A 24,715-nucleotide genomic window follows, 5' to 3' on the forward strand; every position below is an offset into this window, starting at 1 on the left:
CGCTGAACCAGCGCTCAGTCTAAGGCAGGCTGTTGCCAGGAGTAAAGATGGCGGCGCGGGCAACACGTGGAGCTGCGCTGGGTGGCTCGTCGCGCATGCGCGGGGCCGGCCCGGGGCTGGCGGGGCCCGTTACCGGCCCCGCTGCCGCCGCTGCCGCCGGTCCCGCGATGGCGAAGCGCCTGAGGAGCAGCGAGGTCTGCGCCGACTGCAGCGCTCAGGGTAGGCACGGCACCGCCACCGGCACCGCGCGGGCTCCCCTCTCGGGCCGGGGGCCGCAGGGACGCCGCTGGCCCGGGGGTGTCACCGCCCCGGAGCGGCCGCTGCTGCACCTGTGAAGGGCCCGGGATGATTTGGGTTGAAAGCGACCTTAAAGCCTATTCCGTCTACCCCCTGCCATGGGCAGGACACCTTCCAGGAGCCCAGGTTGCTCCAAGCCCTGTCTAGGCTGGCCTGGGACCCTTCCAGGGCTGGGATATAACTCGGTATCCGAGTGTCCGGGTCCCGCTGGCACCGCCGCCCCTCCCGGGCCCGGGGGAGGCTGAGGGGGGCAGAGCCCCGGGGAACATCGTGTAGACACCCAACGGCATGAAAGGAAATGTGGAGCTCCCTAATTTAGGAAGAGAAAAGCTGACAGAAATCCACCTTCCAGTCACGGGGCTGAAAGGTGGGAGGAGGGCGTGGGTTGGGAATGTGTCACTGGAAGGGACAGTGGCTGTTTTGGGGGAGTTGTGAAGGCGAGAGCGGGGCTGGGTTCGGAGCCGTGCATCCATTCCTGTATTCCCAGGGTCGGGGGGGGTTAAACTGGGACTTGTCCCACAGCCGGGGTTGGGTGTAGGTGTCCCAGACTTCCAAGGAAAGTTGCGCTGAGGTGTCTGGAGACGCGGGCACGCTCAAGGAGCAGTGTCTGCTCTGTGCTGACACGTCTCCCACTGCAGATCGTTTGGGAGCTTATGGAAACAGATCTTGTCTTTAGAAAGGCTGTTGCATCTCCTGACCATCTGTAGTTGTGCTGCTCTTGTATCTAAAACTGTCCTGGTTTATTTCATCAGCTGTGTGTGTTTGTTTTGTCTGTATCTTTTCTGTCTCTCTAGTTTTTGCCGTTTGTTTTTTGGGCAGGTTCTCCCGATATAATTAATTAATTATGTACATAATGAAATGAATTAAAGCACAGTAATGTAGCTAACACTTGAATTGGCAGAAGATAGGTTGTGGGAGGGAGAGAACAACTTTTATCTAATCTGAGTTATGTTTTAAAAAATGATAAAAATTCCAATTTAACTTCCAAGAAGTTGCTTCCTTCTTTTTACAGAAGGAATTCTTCCCTGTGAGGGTGGGGAGGCCCTGGCACAGGTTGAGCCATCCCTGGAAGTGCCCAAGGCCAGGTTGGACGGGGCTTGGAGCACCCTGGGATAGTGGAAGATGGCCCTGCCCATGGCAGGGAGTGGAACTGGGTGAGCTTTAAGCTCCCTCCAACCCAAACCAGTCTGGGATTCTGTGATTCTACTTGTATCCTTGTAGAATTTTGGTTTTACAATAAATGGAGTTGGCATCTCTCAGGCAGGCAGTTGTCCCTATCTCACAGGGAAGCCTATCTATGCTTTCACACACCGGGGGTGCTCTGACTCTGAGATAAAGCTGTGTGAATGTTTGTGTTCCTTAAGCTCCTCGGGGTATCGGAATCACTGTCAGGGTAATCCTGTAACCCGGCCTTTTATCGTGGCATTAGAGCACTGCCAGGTCTTTACTTATTTACTAGAAATCCACTGGCTTTTCCACGTATATGAGAAATCTTAATTTACTCCTTTTGTAAATAAAATGAATCAACCCCTTCCTTTACCTAAACCAGGGGGGTTGTCAGTGGGTGCAGAGGGGCTGTGTCAGGAGATCTGAGGGCTGCAGCCTTTGCATCACAGCGGGTGTGCCTGGCACCTGCATTAGTTAGTGCTTCCCCTGGAGCCTCATCAATGCCCCCTTTGTTCCTGTGGCAAAGTACAGAGGGTTTTCTTTGACACGAGGTGATCTTACCGGAGCTCTTGTGCTGCACTTCCTATCCTGAGGCAGGAGCTCACTTCTCAAACCCACGGCCGGGCTTGTCTTCATCTCACGCTTCCTGTTTTGAACCACCCTGCAGGTTCCTGAAAGTGCCCGCCCGGCCCTGCAGCTTCTCCCCACTTGTCTTTTGTACCAAAACCAGCGTGAGCAGCAGGGCCAGGCTGTGACCACTGTGACCACCCCTGTGCTGGGACACTGAGGCCCCTCGAGTGCTCCGTCCAGCTCTGGGGCCCTCTCTCCAGGACAGACATTGAGGGGCTGGAACGTGTCCAGGGAAGAGGAAGGGTCTGGAGCAGCAGGAGCAGCTGAGGGAGCTGGGAAAGGGGCTCAGCCTGGAGAAAAGGAGGTTCAGGGGGGACCCTGTGGCTCTGCACAACTCCCTGACAGGAGGGGACAGCCAGGGGGGGTCGGGCTCTGCTCCCAGGGAACAGGGACAGGAGGAGAGGGAACTGCATCAAGCTGTGCCAGGGGAGGGTCAGGTTGGGCATCAGGAGGAATTTCCTCATGGAAAGGGTGGTCAGGCCTTGGAAAGAGCTGCCCAGGGAGGTCTGGAGTCAACATCCCTGGAGGTGTCCAAGGCAGGACAGGACGTGGCACTCAGAGCTCTGGGCTGGGTGACACAGTGGGGATCAGGCACAGCTTGGACTTGATGATCCTGGAGGTCTTTTCCAACCTCAGTTATCCCGGGATTCTGTGTATTTTGGTACTGGCTTAAACATATCCTGATTGAGTCCATAAGTAGGTCTCTCTTAAAAATTACTCAAATTCCAGGGCAGACACTTCATTGCATTAAATTTAAACCTAAAATATCCAGGGGCATTGGGTGTTGGGGTGGAGGTAAAGAAAACCCCCGGTGCTGACTGTTGATAATGCAGAGCAATGCTCACAAACAGCCTGGAAATGGCAAGGGGAAGGATCCCTTAGGATCCCGTCCATGTGTGATGAGGTTGTCTCTAACATGAAGGGACCAGGCTCATTAATCTGGAAGGCTGCCTCAGTTTGGGTCATTAGGTTGCCATGAATGCATCTCACTCCATTGCTATTCTTTTTCTTCTTGGAAGTGAAAGTTGTTAAGTAATGGAATGATTTTTAAAAGGAGTTTATGTGCTTGTTGTTAATTTGGGTTTTTTATAATTACTTTTTCTCCTCTGAAACACCTGCTTTCATTTGGCTCTGGGCTGGGCTGGTTTTGGCAGGTCAGGAGATGCTCCTGTCCCTCGTGGCTCAGACGGATTTGCCTGCATTGCCTGCAGCACACCCGGATCATCAGCTCTGCTCAGAAACCACAGCTGTGGTCACATCTCATTTGCAAGGATTCAGTCCGTTTGTTGCATGGGTCACAGGAGACTTTTCCATGATGCACCACTGCTCAGATGTGTTCTGACAGGACTCAGAAGTTCTCTCATCAGATACCAGGCTTGCCTTGTACTCACTTATTTGGCCTCAGACTCATCTCTGCATTTGAAATTAAGATTTTTCCAAAATAAAAGAGATCTTGATTTCCTTTTTTGTTCTCCTGGGATGTGCTAGGTCTGAAGCTCTGCTGGCTGCTCAGTTGCCTGTTCCTGCTGGGTTCAGGCACGTTGAGTTTCACGTGTCACTGACAGAAATTGGAGTTTCTTCTGGAGACTGAGCTCTGAGCAGCCAAGGGACCTGTTTGGTGTCCTGTGGGCATTTATTGTTTCAACCTAATGTGCCATTCCTACTTGATTTTATGCCTTTTGATGTCTGAAGCTACATAATAGCTCATATATATTATTTACTATTTCACTTCCCATCAGTTTTCTTCTGGGCTGCTTATGAGATGCTTCAGTTCAGATGTGGTGAGAGATGAAGTTATTTTGCTTGAGAATTTTGGATTTTATTGAGCCTTTGACTTGACACATCGGTATCCTTTTTTATTATGACATTCTTGAGTGTTTTTATTATTTAAAGTGGAAATTTAAAAGACATTGTTATATATAAAACTGAAAACAGAGTAGTAGGTGAAAAAGCCTGAGTGCTGTGGCAACTTCATGTGTATAGATTTGTTTTTAAAAAAGATTTTTTTGACAAGTTTAAAAAAAAACCAACAAAAACCCCAAAACAACCACAGTTTTTTTTCCAAGGAGCAGGTAGGCGCTGTTGTTAGGAATACTTTCGTGGGAGTCCACAAAATAACAAGTAAAGCACTTGAAGGTGGTGATAAATTCAGTGTCCTGTTATGTTTAGAAAGGAAAGTATTTTCACAGGAAGAACTGCAAGCAGTGGGGCTTTTTCCCAAGTTTCCACTGCAGATCTCCTCACTGTCCTTGGAATCCCACATCCCCCTTGAGTGCAAGGGCTGGTGTTTCCCATTTTCCCAGCATCCAGAGCCCCAGCAAGGCTGTAACATTTACAGGCTCACACCGTGGCTAAGCAGGGAAGGTTAAAAGGCAGAGCTGCTCATTTTAGACTCTGCTTTTGCAATCCAAGGTCATGTTGCTTCCTGTGTTACAATGAATGGCTTCTTTTGCAGATCCTTGCTGGGCATCCATAAACAGGGGGATCCTGATCTGTGACGAGTGCTGCAGTGTGCACAGGAGCCTGGGCCGTCACATCTCCCAAGTGAGGCATCTCAAACACACCCCATGGCCTCCAACACTGCTGCAGGTAGAGAGGAAAACTGTTTTCCTCCATTAAAGCCAGATATAGTGATTTTTTAAAATGTAATTTAAATCACTAAACCTTTTTTTGAGAGGGGCTGGTCCTTTTAAGCTTTGCTTTTTGAGGTTATTCTTGTTTTGTTTCTCTTGTTTTTCTGTGGTGGACCACTAAAATCAGAATTGTCTTTGCCTTTTGAATTTGACACCTTTGCTTTGGAAGGTCACCTCAAGTTTTCTTTCACAATTCTGCTGTACATCTGCTTCAACCTGAATTTTCAGTGTAATGCAAGATTTTCTTTGAACTGGAGCTGCTGTTGGGAAGAGCAGAGAATTTTAAGGGTGTTCTCCCTGCATTCCACATCATAACCTCCTAAGCACGTGCCCAGTTCTGATATCCCAGTAGGTTACAGATGCTGGCCCGCAGAGTGGGAATCTGTTGGCTTGATATCTACTTGAAAATAAGTACAAATATTTGATTAGTGCAGCCAGCAGCAAAATGTCTGTGTATTCTGGCTTTCAGATGGTGGAAACGCTGTACAACAATGGTGCTAATTCCATCTGGGAACACTCCCTGCTGGACCCTGCCTCCGTGATGAGCGGGCGGCGCAAGGCCAGCCCGCAGGATAAAGTGCAGTAAGTGGGAAATGCAGAATTGTTATGTTAGAGAATTGGGGTTATTTTATTCAGCAGTGACAGGGCAGCAAGGAATCTGTAGGAACCTGTGTGTGTTGGCTTGCTGGAAGAGAAAAAGACTAAAGTGGTTATTTTTTTTCTTTTATTTCTGAGTATTGATTTTTTTAAAATTTATTGAAAAATGGGAATACAGGGCTTGAATTCTCTGAATTATTGATTCCTGTTGAATGTGAGGACCTTTAGTCAAAGGACTTTTCTTTGTCATGTGCTTCAGTTCACTGAATGCTGCCAACAAAATGGAGTTTGGTTGAGTAATTAAGTAAAACTTTAGAGATTTTTGCCCCTGACTATGGTGCTTTATTTGAAAATGTAAATAACTGCGTAGAGTAAGTGTAGATCTTAAGCTGGCATGATTTTAGAGTCTGCATTTCTTTTAAGAAACAGACACCACATGCTACAGTCTGCAGATATTTGATGGTTGTAACAGACGTTTTCTCTGTATGGTCAGACAATCTGCACTGGGTTGTTTTTAATGAAAATATTTTTCCATGCCTAACTTTGCCACCAGCAACATGCAAAGCTCTGATTCAGTCTTCACTTGTGAATTTTTCTGTTTTTCTGGAGCATCTGTATTACTTACGAAAGCACTGATATTTCTTTCCTTTCCTTTCTTGTTGCCTGGATTTTTCTTTGCAGTCCCAACAAAGCAGAGTTCATCAGAGCTAAATATCAAATGTTAGCATTTGTGCATCGCCTGCCGTGCCGGGAGGACGACAGTGTCACTGCCAAGGATCTCAGCAAGGTCAGTGGCTCCTGGGACAGCACAGGCAGATCTCACTGACTTCCCTTAGTTGCTTTTGGCTTAATTGTTTCTGGTTTTCTGCACTATTACATAAATAAATAAAGCTTGACTTCAACTCAAAGCCCCTTTTTTGGGGTTATCTATGTGGATGCTGGAGGTGATGTTAAGAGGCAGTAATTGAAGTGAACTGGAGAAAACCCTTTACACAAGAGATCTGTAGTGAGAACTCTGCTTTGTTTCTCAAAGCATGGCTGAAAAACAACTGCTGACTCACAGTTGTTGCTGCTGTATTAAATATAATTCTGCTTCTTTTTCAGCAACTCCATTCCAGTGTGAGGACAGGGAATCTGGAGACCTGTTTGCGACTGCTCTCCTTAGGAGCTCAAGCCAACTTCTTTCATCCTGTAGGAACATTTTCTTTTCATTCTTTTGATATACAATCAATTACAGTTCACATTATTTATACTCATTTCAGCTGATTCATGTTATATTTCAATCTCCAACTCACACCTGTTGGTTAAGTAGATATTTTCTTTCATCTCTTGCAGGAGAAAGGAAACACCCCGCTCCACGTTGCTGCGAAGGCAGGACAGACTTTGCAAGCAGAACTATTGGCAGTTTATGGTGCTGATCCTGGCACACAAGATTCCAATGGGAAAACTCCAGTTGACTATGCAAGGTAGGAGTCTCTGATGTCCATAAATCACACAGTGGACCTGCTGAGATACGTTTCTGTCCTGAAATAGTTTGTGTGTTAAATGCTAATAATACTTTTTCCAGGAAGAGTGAATGAATGAAAATGAGGAATAAGTATTTTCATCAGATCACAGCCTGTGTTCTGGGTGCCTGAGACATCAGCTGTGAGGCCAAGGACACAGGCTGTGCCAATCTAGCAGCTCACAGGAAATTAATCAGACAAGAGTGTCTGCAAGTTCAGGCTTCAGGAGTGGGGGTTGACTCAGGAATTGCTGTAGGAAAGGGCCGGGTTGGGGCACACGGAGTGGAACCAGGCTGTGAGTCTGTGATGGGTTGATGCACTCAAACACGTGCAGTGTTGGCTTGTACTAAATCTGTTCCTCTGCCCATTTCTGTGTGTCACTGACTGACCCCTGTCCCCTGTGTGTGAGCAGGCAAGGGGGGCACCACGAGCTGGCAGAGCGGCTGGTGGAGATCCAGTACGAGCTCACAGACAGGTTGGCTTTCTACCTCTGTGGCAGGAAACCAGGTGAGCACAACACCTGCACTCTCAGACCTGTCACTGTCTGTTCCAGCACAGTTCAGACTGTGCTGTGTCCTATTTGTGTCAGTGGCACTGCACTTCTTGTATCACTTCCAAATATTCTAATGTTATATAAATTACACAGAAAGAACCAAAGGAAGTATAAGATGCAAGATTAGGGTTGATGCATTTAAAATTCAGATAAAACTGCAGGGTTTTAAATTGATATAAATTAAAAACAAAATTCCTTCTTGGTTTTCCACAAATACATGTTTTTTATATACTGTAAAAACTCTTCCAAGTAGTTTCTTCTAATTGAAATGCAACAGCAGGGGAGTGTTCTATTAAGTGTGTGCCTTTTGAACACAAGGACACTTAGAGATTTTTAACCATAAAGGTAATCTGTGTTAGAACTTAATTTTCCTTTTTAACAGAATTTCAATACAAGTAATAAGCCTTAATTGGAATCTTTGATAACACCTGGAAATCATGGCAGGAGCCTTCTTTTATAACTTGCTAGTTGCCTATAATTGGAAATTGAGTAATTACATGCAAGATAAATTACTTAATGTTGCCTGATGCTTATATTATTGAAAACTGTAAGCCAGTACCAACCTATTAAAATGCAATTTGTTTTCAACTCTAGAGCACAAAAATGGGCAGCACTTTGTTATACCTCAGATGGCAGACAGGTAAGCTGCTGATTCCATCACATGTCTGAAAACATCTGAGTAAAAAAACCCTAATAATTAAGTTTTCTTTCCTTACTGAAACACCTTTTAAGCTTGTTGCCATTCTAACTTTTTAATGTGTGCCTTTATTAGTTTTGAAAGCTTTTTTCCCTAGAAAGAATATTGGGATATCAACAAATCAGAAAATTATAGAAGTTGACTGTATTTGTTAAAATGCAGGGAGAAGGTGAGACATTTCTGTGAAGGGAGCACACATGTGGAATTCCTGGGAAACAGATTGTGGAAATAATTCAAGGACCAATTGAGTGTTTTCCTGATTTTTGTAATACTTATGCTTTTAACTTTTGGTTGTGATCAATGAAATCATATTTGTATAAGAAGCATCAAGTACTAATTTTAAGTCCCTGTTCCTTTTTTATTGCTGTGCAATTGGAAATAAGACGGCTGTAAGTAAACCACTGTCCAACCTCCTGCTTGCAACATTGCTGTGAAAAACTGTAATAACCTAAAAATTGTGTGGGTAAAAAGCTGTGGGTATTCATATTCCAAAGAAATTTTGGTATTATTTGGTTTTTAAATGTGTAAGTTGTTGTATAAGAGAGCATAAGAATGTGCTAATAGTGATATTATAGTAGCAATATTAGTAACATTAGTGTGTTAAAAATAATGCTAAAAACACTAAAATATAAGGGGGTTTAAGATAAAGTGGCATTTTAATCACTGAGTTACCAAAATGTAGAATTTTGATACGTAGAAGCCCTGAAATGCTGTAGATGTAATGATCACTTCCTGTTTTCATAGCAGTCTGGATGTATCAGAACTGGCAAAAGCAGCCAAGAAGAAGCTTCAGTCTGTAAGTAAAACTTCTTTTCTAGATGTGGCAAACTCTGCACTTCATTTTTCAGGCTTCCTACCACAAGTGTCTCTTGACCCATCTGCTGTAGGAACAGCTTGAAACACACAAATATTTTGTGAGCCTTCACTGTTCGTTGAAGTCCACATCTCCAGTGGCATTTGGTACCTCATTCCCACAGAGCCTCTGCCTCATCCCAAACACAAAAGGTCTCTTTGTTGTCAGATGGGAGTGAAAAAAAGTCCATTGACCAGGAAGGGAGAAGTGTAGAACAGAATGGTTGGCTCTGTACCTAGAAATAGGGTGGTCATACATGTCTGCTCCTTGTGCAGGCTGAGAAAGGAGCATTTCTATGAATTAGAGAGGCTGAAGAAAAGAGCAGAGCTGTGCTCTTGCGTTTTCTCTGTTATCAGAGATCTTACTGGGTTTCATTTCCTTTCAAAGTGTAATTATTCTCTTCGACTCTTAGCTAAGCAACCACTTATTTGAAGAACTTGCCATGGATGTGTATGATGAAGTTGACAGAAGGGAAACAGATGCAGGTGAGTGAGGCTTTCTGGAATGAAATAAAACAAATCTGGATTGTTACTTTACATACAAGATGCCAATCCAAGCACATGTTCTGTTCAAGTGCTTCTGTATTCAGCAATTACTGCTGAGGGGAGTTGCTTTGTCTTGCATTGCCTGAAGGGGATGTTAATTGAAAAAATCTTGTGTTTTTCACAAAATGGAGAACCCTCTGGGGAAAAGCTTTCCTCTGAATTGATTGTGTTTGTGTTTGAAATTGCAGTCTTTTATTTGACAAAGAAATAGTGTCAAGCAGTACAGGAAGGTTATTCCCTCTTTTTGTTTTTTCTCTGGAGCAGTTTGGCTTGCTACTCAGAACCACAGTACACTCGTGACAGAGACCACAGTGGTCCCTTTTCTTCCTGTAAATCCTGAATATTCCTCAACCAGGAATCAGGTATGAAATCTTCTTAATATTGTACAAATAATTTAATAGGCCAGGTAATTAAATAGGCTTAAGTAATATTGCTTTACTGCATTTCATTTTTGTAGAAGAGTTGCATCCACTTGGAAAGAAGTTAAAATAAAATTTCATATTTCCCCTTTAAATCATACTGTTTGCAATAAATGAAGTTGAACAGTCAACTCCAAGTGTATAGTCAGTTCTTCCTGGGAGCTCTGCTGTTCATCTGATGCAGGATGTACTTTTTTTCCTCTGCATTATTCTGTAATTTAGGGAAGGCAGAAACTGGCTCGATTTAATGCCCACGAGTTTGCTACTCTGGTTATAGACATTTTAAGTGATGCCAAACGAAGACAACAGGGGAATTCTCTCACTGGTTCTAAAGGTGAGTGATCTTTTGTTGTCAGCTCCTTTACAGGCACTTCCTCAGTAGTTTAATCACTCCCAGAGCCCCTCAGCAGTACTGAATTAAGAGAGAGATCTATTGTTTTTATATATTGGGGTTTTTTTTCTGGAGAGAAAATACAAAAGAATCTCTTCTAACTTTTAATTTTTCCCTGTATTTTGTATTTGAATGCTGCTACCCATTTGTCCAGTGTAGTCTGTTGGGGTTTTTAAATTTGTATGAATTTTATTAAGCTCCTAAACGATTCTCACCACTTATTTTAACTTAGAAGTTAAATTAACTAACTTATTTAACACTTAGAAGAAATGAAAAGACAGAACCATAAAACTTCAAAGTTTGGGACAGTAATCATTCATACCTCTTAGGTGGATCTAAATTAATTTTTTTCAGAGTATGAACTTCCATTTCTTCTCCAGATTTACTAGTATGTGTTTAATGTGTTGATCTGCAGAGAATGTGGAGCTGATACTCAAATCCATCAGCAATCAGCACAGCAGTGAAAGTCAGGACAATGACCAGCCTGATTACGACAGTGTTGCTTCAGATGAAGATATAGATCTGGAAACAAATGCAGCTAAATCAAACAGGCAGAAGGTAAGCTTGAAACAGTGATACACCCCCAAGTGTACTCTGCATTCATGATCAGAAAATCAATATCTTAATTTCATAATCATGCCTCAGTCTATGAACTTTCTAAAATTAAATGTTGTTGCTTAAGGAATTTTTATTGTAAAAAAAAAAAACCTCTCTGGAAAAGTAATGTGTATGTCTGGAGATAAGATATAGATTTAATTGCATAGATGAAATAATTGGATCTGCCAAAAAGCTCTGAATCAGTGATTCCATGGTATTTCACAAGCATTTACTGCTTCCTACTGAAGAAATACTCACAGCAGACCAATAGTGTCCAAGTGAGTTAAACCATTCCTGGAGTAATGCAGAATGATATCAAAGGGCAGTAAACCTGGTGGTTCTACTTTAATCTTCCCTGGGATATGTACACTGGATATTTAGCAGTCTGTCATTTATAAGTTTGCACTCCTTATTGTATATTTTTTAAAAAATCCTTATAAAACAGTATTTTGTCACTGAAATGCTAATGCAAATGTTTTTAGAGGAGCTAAGAGCTAATTGACATCAGATTGCTTTTATAGAGGACTTCAAATGATTCTGGTTAATGGATCTTATTCATTTAAACTCCATTTGAACTGTGGTGCCTTTAAAGTAAGTACATGAAAAGCTGTTGAAATCTTGTGGTCTTGTTTTCTTCTTCTTAATGGTGTCAGTATTTTTCTCTTCCTTTTCCTAGAGCTTGGATTCAGACTTGTCAGATGGACCAGTGACAGCCCAGGAATATATGCAGGTTAAAAATGCCTTGGTGGCTTCTGAGGTGAAGATTCAGCAGTTAATGAAAGTGAACATCAACCTGAGTGATGAGCTAAGGATTATGCAGAAAAAGGTAACAGCCACAGCAGAGGGAAGCCCTCCAGCTCTTGGGGTGTCTGAAGTTGTTAGAATAAAACTGCTGAAACTGAGGATGAGATAATCCAGTATTAGGATAGTGAGAAAACTCATTTTAAAGTGGAGCTGCTTTGGGATCAGATACGAGACTATAAATATTTATGTGCAACACGTGCTTTGAATGTTGTTTTTTCGTGGTGATCCAACCTAGTAAATCATGAGGCTGATTTGACTTATGTCAAAACTTTGACATCAGTTTTCCAAGTGACAAGGCAGTTGTTGCAAGTCTTGTGTGGTTTTGCTGTCCTGCTTCAATATAAGCAGCTTTAAACAATGAGGAAGCAAGTGCCAGCCCACATCTTATGTGTGTCCACTTATCTATATTTTTGTGGGGTTAAGGACAATTTATATCTGAGTTCACTATCCTGTCTGTCACACTGGCTAGAAAGGGCTGGCTGCTTACCCTCAGATTAATCCCTTTAACTAGTGTTTAAAATCCTGTTTTCCAAAGAATTACAATCCTGCAAGAGTGATGTGTAGAGAAAGTTGTTCAGGCTGTGGGGTGGACCCACTGTTTTGGGGCAGAGCAGGGCTTTTGGAGAGTGGTGAGACTGTTTGCACCTGAGGCTGAGCTAATTCAGCATATTGGATTATCCTTGTCTGTTAAGTGCCAACATTTTCTTCTATTCTGTTGGAATGGTGAACACTGGGAGATCTCGGGGTGTTTCCTTGGTCTTTCAACAGCTTGTACTGGTTGAGCATTTCTCTTGAATCAACTGAATTAACTTTTCACTTATACTGAGTTTCTTTAAACAGATACAGTCTATTTAGGGTTTAAAAAAAAACCTTTGGGGCCTATGAATTAATGAGGCTTTAGGATATTTACATGGTGTAGTAGAAGGGAGATCATTGCTGTGCTGCAGTTTTTCTTCACTGCATCTTTTCTTTCTGATGTGTTAATATAGCAAACTTACTCTAAGTCCACAAAATAATCAGAATTGGTGCGTTTTCACTATCAAATGAATACATAATAAAAGGCTTTAAAATGCTTTCTTGTTGGCTTCTTAGATAGCAGTAGCTGATGCCTAATTTTTGTAAGCTAAACTCTCTCCTTGCTTTGCAGAGCAAGCTTGAGTTCCTTTGTGCTGCCTCTGGCGTCTGTGCTGCAGTTCTGGCATTGTCAGATTTCATGGGCCTTATGTGAAAGTCTTCTAAGTCCTTGTATTGGCTGTTGAAATGGTTCCCTTTGCTTGGAAAACTGTTGTGTTGGCAGTCCTTCCCCCCACAGCCTTATTCTATCCCAGGATTCCTGTGCCAGTAGAGCAGGCTGGAGGGAATGGGTCATGTGTTTTGGAGTACAACAGCCAATTTTAACATCTAACTTAGTTTACAGCCCAGCAGCTGCTGGAAATCAGCACCTAAATACTTCCAGATCTGGAACAAAGGTGTTTTTATGCTTATACCAAGCAAGTCAAGTAGATTTTGAAAGAGAAATGAACCCCCAGCTAGCAGTACCTGGATTTTCTAGCACAGCTGCCAAGCGAGCGTTGCGTGGTCACTTGGCTTTTGGCACTTACTCTTTGCAAACCAAGTAGTACAGTACAATTTTCTTTCAGCTCCAAACGCTACAGAGTGAAAATACCACCCTCAGAAGACAGGCCACAACCAATATCTATCAGGTGCAAAGTGGTTCTGAGTACCCAGACCCCAGCAGCAATTCCTCCCTAAAGCGGCGCCCGTCGGCCCGGGGCAGCAGGCCCATGTCCATGTACGAGACTGGCTCAGGGCAGAAGCCCTACCTGCCCATGGGAGAGGTCACCTACCCAGAAGAAAACATCACCAGGCTGCAGCCCTTCCCTCCACACGTGAGTAAAACTGCTGCTGCTTCTGCATTGCCTCTCATGTGCAGCTTTCCCGTCTCTTCCGACTCTGCTTGTTCACTCAGCTTCTGCCTCAGGGGGAAAAAAAAGAGGGGACAAAAAAAAAAATGGGGAATAAGAACTGTGAGAATTGTTCATGTTTGCTGTATTAACATGTCTGCAGGAGCCTGATGGTTTGAAAAGCAGAAGCTGTAGCAGTTCTGGAATATGTAAACTGGAGCTTTGGGCTTCTGCTCAGCTGGTTTTTTAACCACACTACATATATATAAAATATCAATATGTGATTGTCTGAAAACCAGAAAGGGGGGGAAAATAGTGTTCCAAGAAGGTAGGTAAAGTTCATGTATTTCTGGAGATAAACACACAGGTACCAATTTGTGGAACTTCATAACCACCTTGCAAAAATAAAATAAACTTGAAAAATTTTCCCCAGCCCACCAGTTTCTTACTCTGAGTTTGGAACTGGAGGCTGGAGATGGGTTAGATCTGCCAGTCAGGCAGATTCTTCTGGTTTAGTATTTTCCTGTGTGATGTGGAGAGGGAGTTCTCTGTTAGCCAGAGGGATTTTGCACTGAGGTGTTCACACTTTACAGAAGTGACCCAACACACACTAGTGCATTTAATTAACAAGTGCGTTTAATTAACTAGCGCAGTTAATTTTTTATTTCACCTTGTTAGATTGCCCTGTGGGCAGGAATACAGGACAGTGGTTTTTTGACACACATTTAAAATGTGTGGATTTTTGACAATATCTTTCCCTGTTGGTAGCCCTGTCTTGTATTTACTTCCAGTTAAATCGTTAAGACCTTTAAAATGTATTTTGAAGTTACCTTTGGCATGAGGGAGGGCAAATGTTCCATGCACATTCCACAGAATAAAGTTGAGTGCATCAAGGGAATCAGCCTCCACCTTCAATTAAATTAATTTAAACTATGAAATCTGGATCATTTTAAATTATATTGTCATGTTGATATGAAGGCAGTTCTGGCAGCAGGAAATGTCCGAATTCATTTGTGTTTGACAGTGTTTGCAACATGTGACAATGCTTTGTATAGGTCCTTTGGTCATTTGGGTGGAGATTTGGATAGGAGGAGCTGTTCTGAAGCGTTGATCTTATGTGGAGTTAGTTAATTTGGCATGTGGTGAATTTTTTTTATTCTCCGTGGAATTTGGCACCTCTGGAATCTCAGCATTACAATGAGCATGAATTCAATTGTGTTTGGAAAGAATTAAGTCCACTCAGCCTAAGCCAGATTCTCGACATCGTTCTTTCTTTATGTCACCTCCATGGTTTTAAGAATGTTCCTTTAATTTCATTAAGAGTTTGTTTGTGTTTTGGTTTTTCCCGAGTGTTTTTCTCTTTCCCATTTTTAGATCGGGAGGAGTGCGTTTGTGACCTCCTCTTCATCTCTACCTTCCTTCCCCTCCACGCTTTCCTGGTCGAGGGATGAGAGCACACGAAGGGTTAAGTACCTTCCCAATCGGTCTTTTCCCTGGAGGAGGTGCCAATCTCCCCAGAACCACATCCTCTCTCTTCCCCCTCTCACTGCCTGGCCTTCCAGCCTGCATGGAGCAGAACTTCCTCCCTTCCATTCCTGCTGCCACCAGCTCTGGGCACTTGCCTCTCTCTAATTTCGCATCTTCAGCCTTTAACACCACGCACAGTTCTCCAGGTCACTTGTTCAGCTGCACAACAGCCCCAAGACAAGCTGGCTGTTGTTTGGACAGTGATTTTCCAGGCTCTCACTGATATTTCTAAGCCAATGTACAACTCTCCTGCTGACTAAAAGCACTGCATGAGGCCCAGCTTCAAAGCTGCTTTCCTTGGGGGCCAGTGGCTTGCACCAATCCAGGTGGTCCTGATTGACTGTTTGCCTTACAGATTCCAAATCTGGGGTTTTAAAAGTTTATTCTGGCTTCTCCCTGCCAGGACACAGAACCTGCTTTTTAATTCCTTCTGTCCCCATTTTATTTTGACTGTACAATGTTTGGACATATCAGTCCAGAAAATACTAGATTTGCAAGTAGGGATAGATGATCAAACTTTCAAGGGAATAACCTGCTTGGCCAAATGGAAATCTGGGTTTGGCTGCAGTGCTGTCTGGCACTGGAAACTTTCACGGGGTTTGGTTGGTTGCTTTTATTCTACACTGATCCTGTATTAGTGATCCCCAGTATCCTCTTCTTGTCATTCATCACTGCTGTTTGTATTTCTGACCAGATGGTAGAGTTTTGCCACTGTTGGCATGGTCTCTGTACACCTGGGAGAGGGGAAAGGTCAGACTCTACATGTAATAGTTTCTTATCTTCAAAATACATGTCACTTTTACAACTGATCTTTACCAGCTGTCCTGAGAGAGGAGTGTTCAAAAAATGCTGGTTTTTCCTTCTGTGCAAAGTAACTTTAAGATTGAGATGGTTTCATAACTCCAGGTGCTTCAGTTAAGAATTGTTGGTTTAGCATCAGATGAGTGCTTAACAAATGTACTGAATCTCAGCCAGTGAAAACCAGTTCCTGGTCACATTTCTGGTCTGTCAGGAAGTGTTATTTGGTAAGCAGATTCCTAAATGTTTGGGTCAGGGATGCACATTGGAGGTGTCCCTTACAGTTTAACCCTTGAGATACCCTGATGCTGAGTTCAGGGTTTCTGTAAGAGCCCCAGGGCTGGTTGTTGGGGCTGTGAAGGACCCTGAGCTGCTGCTCTGTGATCAGAGTGACATCAGCATGGTGTATTTGACACCAGACATGCTGTGTTGGGCACCTGGGTGAAGCTTTGTAGTTTTTAGAAGACTTGAGGCAGATGTGTGGGTGATCCTGGAGCCTGGCCGAGGATTTGGCCTCCAAGCTCATTTTAGTATCCCTTTCTTCATTCAGCCTCTGCTCTGGGATCAGCCTCCCAGCTGGATCAACCTCCCACTTTGCAATGGGCCTACAGAGCTCAATCCAGCCTCTGCTTCCCTGCATTCCTCCTGCTCATTTCAGCTTCCACTTTGGAATTGGCCCCTGCCCTCCTGACACAATTCTTCCATGGCCCTCTACTCTGATGGTTGGGCCTCCTGCCCTTGTTGCATCCTGTGCTCTGGGGCACAACTCTCACTTCTTTGGTCTTCCAATTCTGCACCAATATTAAGCATTCAGTGGGCCTCAATTCCTCACACTTTGGCTTCCCACCCTGTTTTGGGCTCCAGTTTGCAATGGGCTTTAACCACTCTCGTGTTGGCCCCCAGACTGTAATGAGCTCCAAGTCTCATCGGCTCTGTGTGTGCCCTTGGTCTTCCACCTGCAGCTTGGACTCCCCCAATCTCTGTCTCCTGTCTTTATTTTGGCTTTCCCATTGCCACAGTCTTCAGCCCTTGTTTTAGGCTCCCATTTTGCAGTGGCCTTCCCAGGGCCAGCCTCCCACCAGTTGGTTTGCACTCTGCATTCAGCCTCTCCCCCATGGTCTCTGACCTCTGCTCTGCTGTCTTGGTCTGGCCTCTTTTTCTCTAGGGTTCTCCCCTCTCCAGTGGTTCTTGCTCACTCTTCAGGCTCCTGTTTCATGGTGCTGCTTCTCTGTTTGGCCTCTGCTCCTGGTGGGCTTCTGGGTGTGTGCCCCTGGGGCAGTTTCAGTGGCAGGGAAGGATGCTGTGCTCTGTCTGTCTGTCTGTCCTGCCATGCTGGGTGCTCAGGGGCTGGTGGGGCTGTGCTGTGCTGGCAGTGCCCAGGGCCTCGGGTACAATCTGAGCAGGAGCCTGGCATGGGGAGAGGGGCACAGCAGCTCCAGGGTGGTGGCTCCTGCAGGAGCTGTTGTGCAAAGAGCAAATCCACATGCACAGGGCATGGCTCTGGCACAGCCCAGGGCTGCTCTTTCCTGCACAGGCTGAAGTAAATCTGTTCCTTGCAGGCCTCGAAGCTGGAGAAGCAGAGCAGTGTGTCTGAGAGCGACTATGACAACCCCACCACCCCTGTGGAGCTGGAGGAGCCGGGGTAGGTGCTGTGACAGAGCTGACACAGCTTGGGGGTGACAGGAGATTGTTCTGTGCCCAGGCCAACCCCTGCTTTGCTCCCCTGCAGGTCGGGCAGGAAGGGGCGGCAGCGCAGTGTCGTTTGGCAGGGGGAAGGGTCCATCCCTGAAGACACAGACTCAGCCCCCAGCACCAGTTTGCCCAGTACAGAAGATGTGATTCGGAAAACTGAGCAGATCACCAAGAACATCCAGGAGCTGCTGCGAGCGGCACAGGAGAACAAACATGACAGGTAAGGAGGGAGTGCTGGAAAAGCTCTGCAGTTGGTGAGAAAACAAAGAAAATTCTTCAGGTGTTTTCACCTGTAGTACACCTGTAGAAAAATACAGCCTCACTATTTCACACCTGTAAAATGTGTAGGTCTGTGGTGTTCCCTGGTGTCCTTAGTGCCACGGGGCGAGTTGGGGACAAGTGACCAGCCCCTTGTGAGTGGGTTCTGGCTGCAGTGCTGCCTGCCCCGCCCTTAACTTGTGAGTCCTGCTGCAAAACAAGTGTTGAATAAGACACAAATCAAATGTGTTGTAGAGAACTCACTGCAAGTGCTTCTTGGGCCTTCACCCCTCTGTGTCCATAGGTGATCACGCTCCACAGAATGTGATAGTAACACCAGGTCTTGCTTCAGACGAAAATTGTGAAAGGGAGAGAATTTGGCTTTCCTACTGAGCTATTAGTACAAATTACGTATCAACAAAAGTATTTGACCTATTGTGTTTAGATACAGACACAGCTGAGCAAGCAGAGCACTGCCTGAGCGTACCAGGCTGCAGCAGCTTCGGCTCCCTCAGGGAACTTCTGGCCCACCTGAACAGTTTCCAGAATAGCTGTGGGTGACTAAAAGTGATACTCCCTTTGCTGATCATCAGGTGCTGCTTCCCACGCAGCTCTTTCAGAGGGCTGTAAATCAGAGTTACATATTCACAGGTGTGAGCACATTTTGGGGCTGGAACACCCTGGGCTCCAGCAAACCTGGCCCTGCAGGCTGGCAGATCTGGCCCTGCTGTGGCCCCAGCTCGGTGCCCTCTGTGCCTGGGAGAAGCAGCAGCGGTTTGTGTTGAGCCCTCACTTCCTGCCTCGCTCAGAGGAGTGCACAACAATGGGGCCACTTTTGTTCTGTGTTTTTTCCTTCTTGTACTTTGCTATTTTTAGCAGGGCTGGTGTGGCCTCTCCTTCTCATGCCAAGTGACGATTTCTGCCGTGGTTGTGCTGAGCTCGTTGCCCTTGGCGTAACCTTTCCCAGTGCAATCTCTTGTTGCTTGTTTCTCACAGGGAAGCTTTAAATAAGTTTAGTTTTTATGGTATCACACTATACAATATGATAGTGACACTATACAGTGATATTTTTTCTAAATCATTGAAGGAAAGAATGCAGCAGACCTGGCTTTCATTGTTGAATTGATCAGGCTTTTAAAAAACCTGTTATGCTGCATTTTTGGTTTCTCTACCACACGTGGAGTGGGGTGTTTGCCTATGCTTAGATGAGTGTTACTTTGCAAAACACTGAAGTAGGAAGCTGCTGTTCTTTGTTTTCCTCTTCCTTGGCTTCCTTAACACAGGGAAATGCTTCCTTATCAGAATGAGATACTTGAGGATGTAATAACACATCCTCCAAGCTCGTGCTGAGAATGTTGTAGAGAAAAATCATGTGCTGCCTAGATAACTGGAGAGTAAAAAAAAGTCATGCAAGAATATAATCTATTAATAAAACCCCTTCTTCCTTTTGTTTCTCACTCTCTCCCATCCCTTTCCCTGTGCTCCATGGGCTGAGCAGGCCCTTGGAGCGTGGGGGCACATCCCAGCTCAGACACAGCCTCGGCACGCGGGTCCCCGGGGCTGAACGAGCCCCCGTGCAGCCTCTGACCAGCCAGCAGCCCGGCCCTGCCTCCTGGTACTCTGGCCTCTGTCCCTGCCTCCCAGGCACAGTGTCCTTTCTCCTTCTCTGCTGCCCCTTTCCCTCCCACTCCGGCCACACGGGGGTCGTGGAAGGCGATGCATGAAATGCTCCAGGGGATGAGGGAACTGCAGGCAGCCCCTGCAGGCCAGGGGTGTGACACAGCCCCTTCAGCTCCCAGTAGTGATCAGTGGGGAAACAGAACCACAGCCTGGAGCTGCAGCTGGCTCTGGTGTAAAGGATTCTCCTGTCTCTGTTTTATTTATTGCCTGTCAAGGTAAATTAAATTACAACAACTTGGTTAGATCATGGAATCACAGAATAGTTGGGGTTAGAAGGGACCTTAGAGCCCATCCAGTGCCACCCCCTGCCATGGGCAGGGACACCTTCCACTAGCCCAGGTTGCTCCAAGTCCCATCCAACCTGGCCTTGGACTCTTTAAGGGATGGGGCAGCCACAGCTTCTCTGGACAACTTGTGCCAGGGCCTCACCACCCTCACAGGGAAGAACTTCTTCCTTTAGGAAGAAATCTTTGCGGTTTGAAGGTCCCTTCCAACCCAAAGTGTTCTGTGATTCTATGAACAAAACATGTGGTTGCTGCATCTTTGCACCATTGCAAAAGTAGCAGGAGTTTCACATCCCCAAGGTGGAACATTCTCACCTGACAGCTAGCTGAGGCCCCTCAAGTGTTTATACAGCTGGGGGTCAAATGAGATCATTTGCATCCCAAATCCATGAAAAAAGATCTGTGTTTATATGGTATCTTCCAACCTGACCAAAATACTGTTTATTAATGCCTAAAATAGAAATGAAATTTAAGTGAGAGGCTCTTCAAAACAGAACTGCCCAGGTTCAAACCCCGGCCAACAAATGTCAGGATTGGAGAAAGAGATTAACACAATTTACTGCTAATGAGGGATTCCTTTTCCAAGCTGTCACTACTTGAGTATCTTCCTGATGTCTCACTGGAATGTGTGTAAACCCAACACAGTGTCAGAGCATTTCACAAGCTCACAGTGAGTGTTTAGACATTAACCTAAAGCCATTCCTCCAGGCCACACTGGAAACTTTGCAGCTGACCTAGAGAGCATACAATGAAACACGTGTTGTTCACCTGGGTGTCTCATTCAGGTTATTCTCAGGGCTTTCTCTGGCTTATTAGTGAAGGGTTTAATCAGTAAATTGACTTCTTAATGAGCAGGGCGCTGCAGGGAGCAGATTAACCATTAACTCAACAGCAGAAGGGGAATTGTGGTGAACTTGGAAGACCTCTCTCCACTTTTAGTTTATTTGGAAGAACTCATGTGACTTGAGACACATGGAAATACTCCTTTTCAAGGCATTTTCCTGCATTGCCAAAATGACCCCAGTGTGTTGCTTCTCTCTCAGTGCATTTGCAAGTGACTGATTTTTTTGCACCTTTGGTGTTGCAAGAAGATCAAATAAATAATGACTGGGGAGGGGGGTGGGTTCGGGGGCTCTTTTTGCTTGAAAGGGCACTGACCTACCATAACCCACACGTGCTGAATAGTTTTCTTGAATGCTTTGTGATTTTTGAGATTCTCTTTGTTAAGACTGAATCATGTGAACTAACTTATGCTAAAGTTGAGTCTTTGATGCATAAAAACGAGTCTCTTGAAATGAGACTTGTGAGAGAGCACACTAACACTTCACTATTCACAGCAGTTTATGGTAAGATCTATTTTGAACAGACCAGCTTTCGTTTGGTATATAAATCAGAAGAGAAATCAATGAGGATTCATGGAATCTGCCTTTGTTTTATTAACTAACTCATCAGAATTAGTGAATATTTAGCCTAGAACTCACAGGCTGTGAATGCAGTTGGTAGTTTGGGGATGCATGTGTGTGAGAACTCTGCCTTGTCTGTTTACTGGGTATTAATGAATCCAAGAAGGCATCTTGGTGTTCTGAAGTTGCAAACAAATGGAGACTTTCCTGAGAATGTTTTATATAAAAGGTGGGGACAGTTATTCCTTCAAACCAACTCTGAAGAACAACGAAAATCTAAGAAGTAATTTTGCACTATTGGTTAAGTTCTTGCTTTTTCTGAAGCCACGTGGTTGTTTTTAGAGTAACAATCACTGAGCAATGAACTGGAAGAGGGAAGGGAGTCTCTACACAATAATTAACCCAGGGCATCTTTTTGCAGTTATATACCGTGCTCCGAGAGAATACATGTGGCAGTGACAGAAATGGCAGCCTTGTTCCCAAAAGTAAGTACCTGCCACCATCAGAATGGTTTTGGCCCTGTTCCTCAAGTGTAATTTCCCTTCAGAATGAAAATCAAAAATTATTTTCCTTAAATGAAAATGTTAGGGAGAAATGATGGGGTTATGATGCACCGTTGTATTTATTAGCGTGGCAGCTGGGAAGGGCTAAAGTGAGTCCAGGCCTTTAATTGTACTCTTGAACTTAAAACTCTTAAGAACAGCAGAAAACTGGAGGTACTTGGATCTGGCATGAAGAGTTGTGGAGTTCTATGGGAATTTCACCAGACTCATCACCCCCTTTTCCATCTGAGTGCCATTGCCTGGATTTCTTTCCTGCAGCCATGTTTAGATCTGTTACCCATCCACCAAAGTGATCTGTTTGCTCACAGCAAATTTAGGGAGGGAAATCCCCATGGCTGAGTTCTTGTAAAGTCTTAGCCACCTCTCCAAAACCACGAGGAAAGAGCCAAGACTGTTGTCCCGCCTGCACTGATCGTCCTGGACACGCTGTCCCCTCCTGCCAGCCAGGACATGGGCTGGGACAGTAAACAGGCACCAGAAATGTGCATGAGTAACTTCCTAAGGGAGGGCATGGAGCTATTATTCCCTGCCTGCTGCCTGGCAGCCGTTTGGAACCTCCGTGAGAGGAGAAATTCTGCCTGCTGCCACGAGGGGAAGGCAGAGCCTGGCCGCAGCCATCCCGCATCAAAGAAACCCTTGTGAGCACTCCCGGCTAATTAAAAGGTTGTGTTGTTCTGCCTGGTTCAGCTTCTGTTTTCCCTTCCCAGAAGCCCAAGTCGGAGCTGGTGAGGACTTCCCTGCGCCTGCTGACATCCAGTGCCTACAGACTGCAGTCAGAGTGCAGGAAAGCGCTGCCCGCGGAGCCCAGCCCCGCGCCCGACATCCAGCTGGTGACACAGCAGGTCATCCAGTGCGCCTACGACATCGCCAAGGCTGCCAAGCAGCTGGTCACCATCACAACCAAAGAGAACAACAACTGAGGCACTCGGGGCTTTTTACTCTGGGGTTTTTTAAAGGTTGGATTTCAACATATAGGTGTGGAACTATGCGCATTTTTATGAGGAAAAAACTTCAAGGGGCAAGAAACTTTTTTTTTTTTTTTTTTTTTTTTAAACTCAGTATTATTTTTGCATGTTTTCTAACAATTTTATGATTAATTTAACCCACTGCCTTATTTTGTGCCTGTGTTGCCAGTGTAGTTATGGATAATAGCATGTCGCAAGTAGCTGTCGAGCCACTCTCGTGTCCCAGCGCTGTACCGAGCTCTTGTAGATGTTTCCTTGGGGCCACGTTCTGCTTTCAGATCCTGCTGGTGGAACTGCTCTGACACCACTGCACAGATGGGGAGGGCAGCATCTCCGTCCCTCCGGAGCCTCCCCTGCCAGGATCCCTCTGGCTGAGGCTCCCCAGGCTCCGGGACCGCTCCCAGCAGGAAGAAGGTTTGTCCTGGTAACGGGGTACCAGCCCAACGTTCTCTGTTCCCATACCAACTGTTGTGCAATATGTTTTTAGTCTGCTAAACCAGTAGTAGTTGTGGGCATCCAAGCTTGTTACGTGTAACTCTACAAGGTCTTTGTCACTTTATGTTTTGGAAGGAATTTGAAACTTAATAGTTATTTCTTTTAGTTGTCACTATGCCATTAATATATATGTTTGATGTTACTTTAGGGCATTAGCGGTTTAAATACTATCCTTTGTTTCTGAGTTAGTAATTCATTGGTAAGTTTCCTGCAGAATTTTCCTGTCATCTTTGAGGCACCATCTTGTTTGCAGCAGCATTTCTCAGTAACTCCAGATGCAATTTCACTAAAGATTTCTGTGCTCGTTAACAAAAAAAGGAAGTTAGAAGAGTGCCAGTGCAAAAGCAGCTGTGTCTGCCACAGCACATAACCTCTGTACCTCAACATATCCAAATGTGAAAACATTTCTTGTATATCCTAAGTTTTTTTATGCAAATCTTTCAAAATTTGACAACTTGCTGCCAGACTGCCTGGCCCCAGTGGCCACATGTGCTCCACGTTTCTTCATCCGTAACAGTTCACAAAAGTGTCAGTCCATAATTTCAAAAATGAGAATTTTTTTGGGAGTCTGAATTTCAGGTGGTGCAGGAAGTCACTGATTTTTGCCCCTGCTTTGTGTCCCACTTGGAAGTGTGCTGTCACTGCCCAGGAGCCAGCCATGGTGTGTTTGCGTGGATATATCCAAGCACAAGTGCCATAGCACTGCTGGATTCCTGGTGCTGTGTCTGGCTCCCAGAGCCTGAGGGAAGGAATGGAGAGAGGAGATGACAGCCCAGTAAATTAATGTTCTTCATTGTGGGGTTTTATTTCCTCTCCGTCCTTCTGAACCCCAGAAGCAGCTCTAGCCTGACAACGCAGGGGATTAGAACTACAAATGATCTTTGTGAGACCTACTTCAAAATCATGCAACTGGCAATTAAATACATTGAGAATCTTCTAGGAACTTCTCCTTAAATTGGCATGGCTGAAAGGCAGCAAATGGTATTTTTCAGTCTCTCAGGACACCTCTGTGTGCTGTTCTTTAACATATCTTACCTGCTTTCCAAAGCAGGGTGACACTGAGCTATGGTGTAATTTATCACTTATTTAAACCTGCCTTTGATCCAAAACCAAGGGACACTTTAGGAACTGCCAGCCCCTGCTCCAGCTACACTGAAATCAGAGTGGTTCACACCCCACAGGAACCCCCAGCAGCAAGTTCATGAACTCTCCACTCACAGCACTGCAGTCACAGAGTTTGTAGCACCTCAAATAACAAAGGTGTTTTTCTTTTAGGACTAGATCTCCTCTTGTTCCCCTGTATACAAACTTGCTCTTCCTTTACAAAATGCTGCAGAGGAAAGGAAAAGCTTTTTTGCCTTTTTCCAAACCTTGTATTTATCAGTGTCATTCTGTCTGTACAATATTTTGACTTTTAATCTTTTGTTTACAGTATTACTATAAAATGCTAAAACCCTT

At 44.8% G+C, this 24,715-nt stretch overlaps 1 protein-coding gene across 13 annotated transcripts; it reads left to right on the forward strand.

Annotated features, from left to right (window-relative positions):
• Positions 1–91: 91 nt before the first annotated feature.
• Positions 92–24,715, forward strand: GIT2 (GIT ArfGAP 2). Of its 13 annotated transcripts, none has more exons than XM_042034785.1 (22): positions 92–219; positions 4,550–4,683; positions 5,197–5,309; positions 6,006–6,111; positions 6,429–6,515; positions 6,660–6,790; positions 7,242–7,336; positions 7,977–8,022; positions 8,463–8,468; positions 8,824–8,875; positions 9,345–9,417; positions 9,742–9,839; positions 10,119–10,230; positions 10,703–10,845; positions 11,561–11,710; positions 13,329–13,577; positions 14,967–15,056; positions 17,477–17,559; positions 17,647–17,829; positions 19,366–19,482; positions 21,656–21,719; positions 22,505–24,715. In XM_042034785.1, the coding sequence occupies exons 1-22, from the start codon at positions 96–98 to the stop codon at positions 22,715–22,717; spliced, it is 2,469 nt and encodes an 822-aa protein (XP_041890719.1). In that variant the 5' UTR covers positions 92–95; the 3' UTR covers positions 22,718–24,715. The 13 variants fall into 13 exon arrangements, with proteins under 13 accessions (XP_041890719.1, XP_041890720.1, XP_041890723.1 ...); XM_042034786.1 differs by having other exon boundaries at positions 8,827–8,875; XM_042034789.1 differs by lacking the exon at positions 14,967–15,056.

This window comes from Corvus kubaryi, unplaced genomic scaffold (genome assembly GCF_017639235.1).
Source record: "Corvus kubaryi isolate FWS band 111438036 unplaced genomic scaffold, C.kubaryi_AGA036_p1.0 37382, whole genome shotgun sequence".
NCBI classification, from domain to species: Eukaryota; Metazoa; Chordata; class Aves; order Passeriformes; family Corvidae; genus Corvus; species Corvus kubaryi.

What these genes read in the sequence shown, in the direction of transcription:
- GIT2 (XM_042034785.1), top strand. Translation starts at nt 96, where the DNA reads ATGCGCGGGGCCGGCCCGGGGCTGGCGGGGCCCGTTACCGGCCCCGCT. An exon ending in ACTCCAGTTGACTATGCAAG is followed by an intron (nt 6,791 to 7,241) that starts GTAGGAGTCTCT and finishes GTGTGTGAGCAG; the next exon opens with GCAAGGGGGGCACCACGAGC. An exon ending in CTAAATCAAACAGGCAGAAG is followed by an intron (nt 10,846 to 11,560) that starts GTAAGCTTGAAA and finishes TCCTTTTCCTAG; the next exon opens with AGCTTGGATTCAGACTTGTC.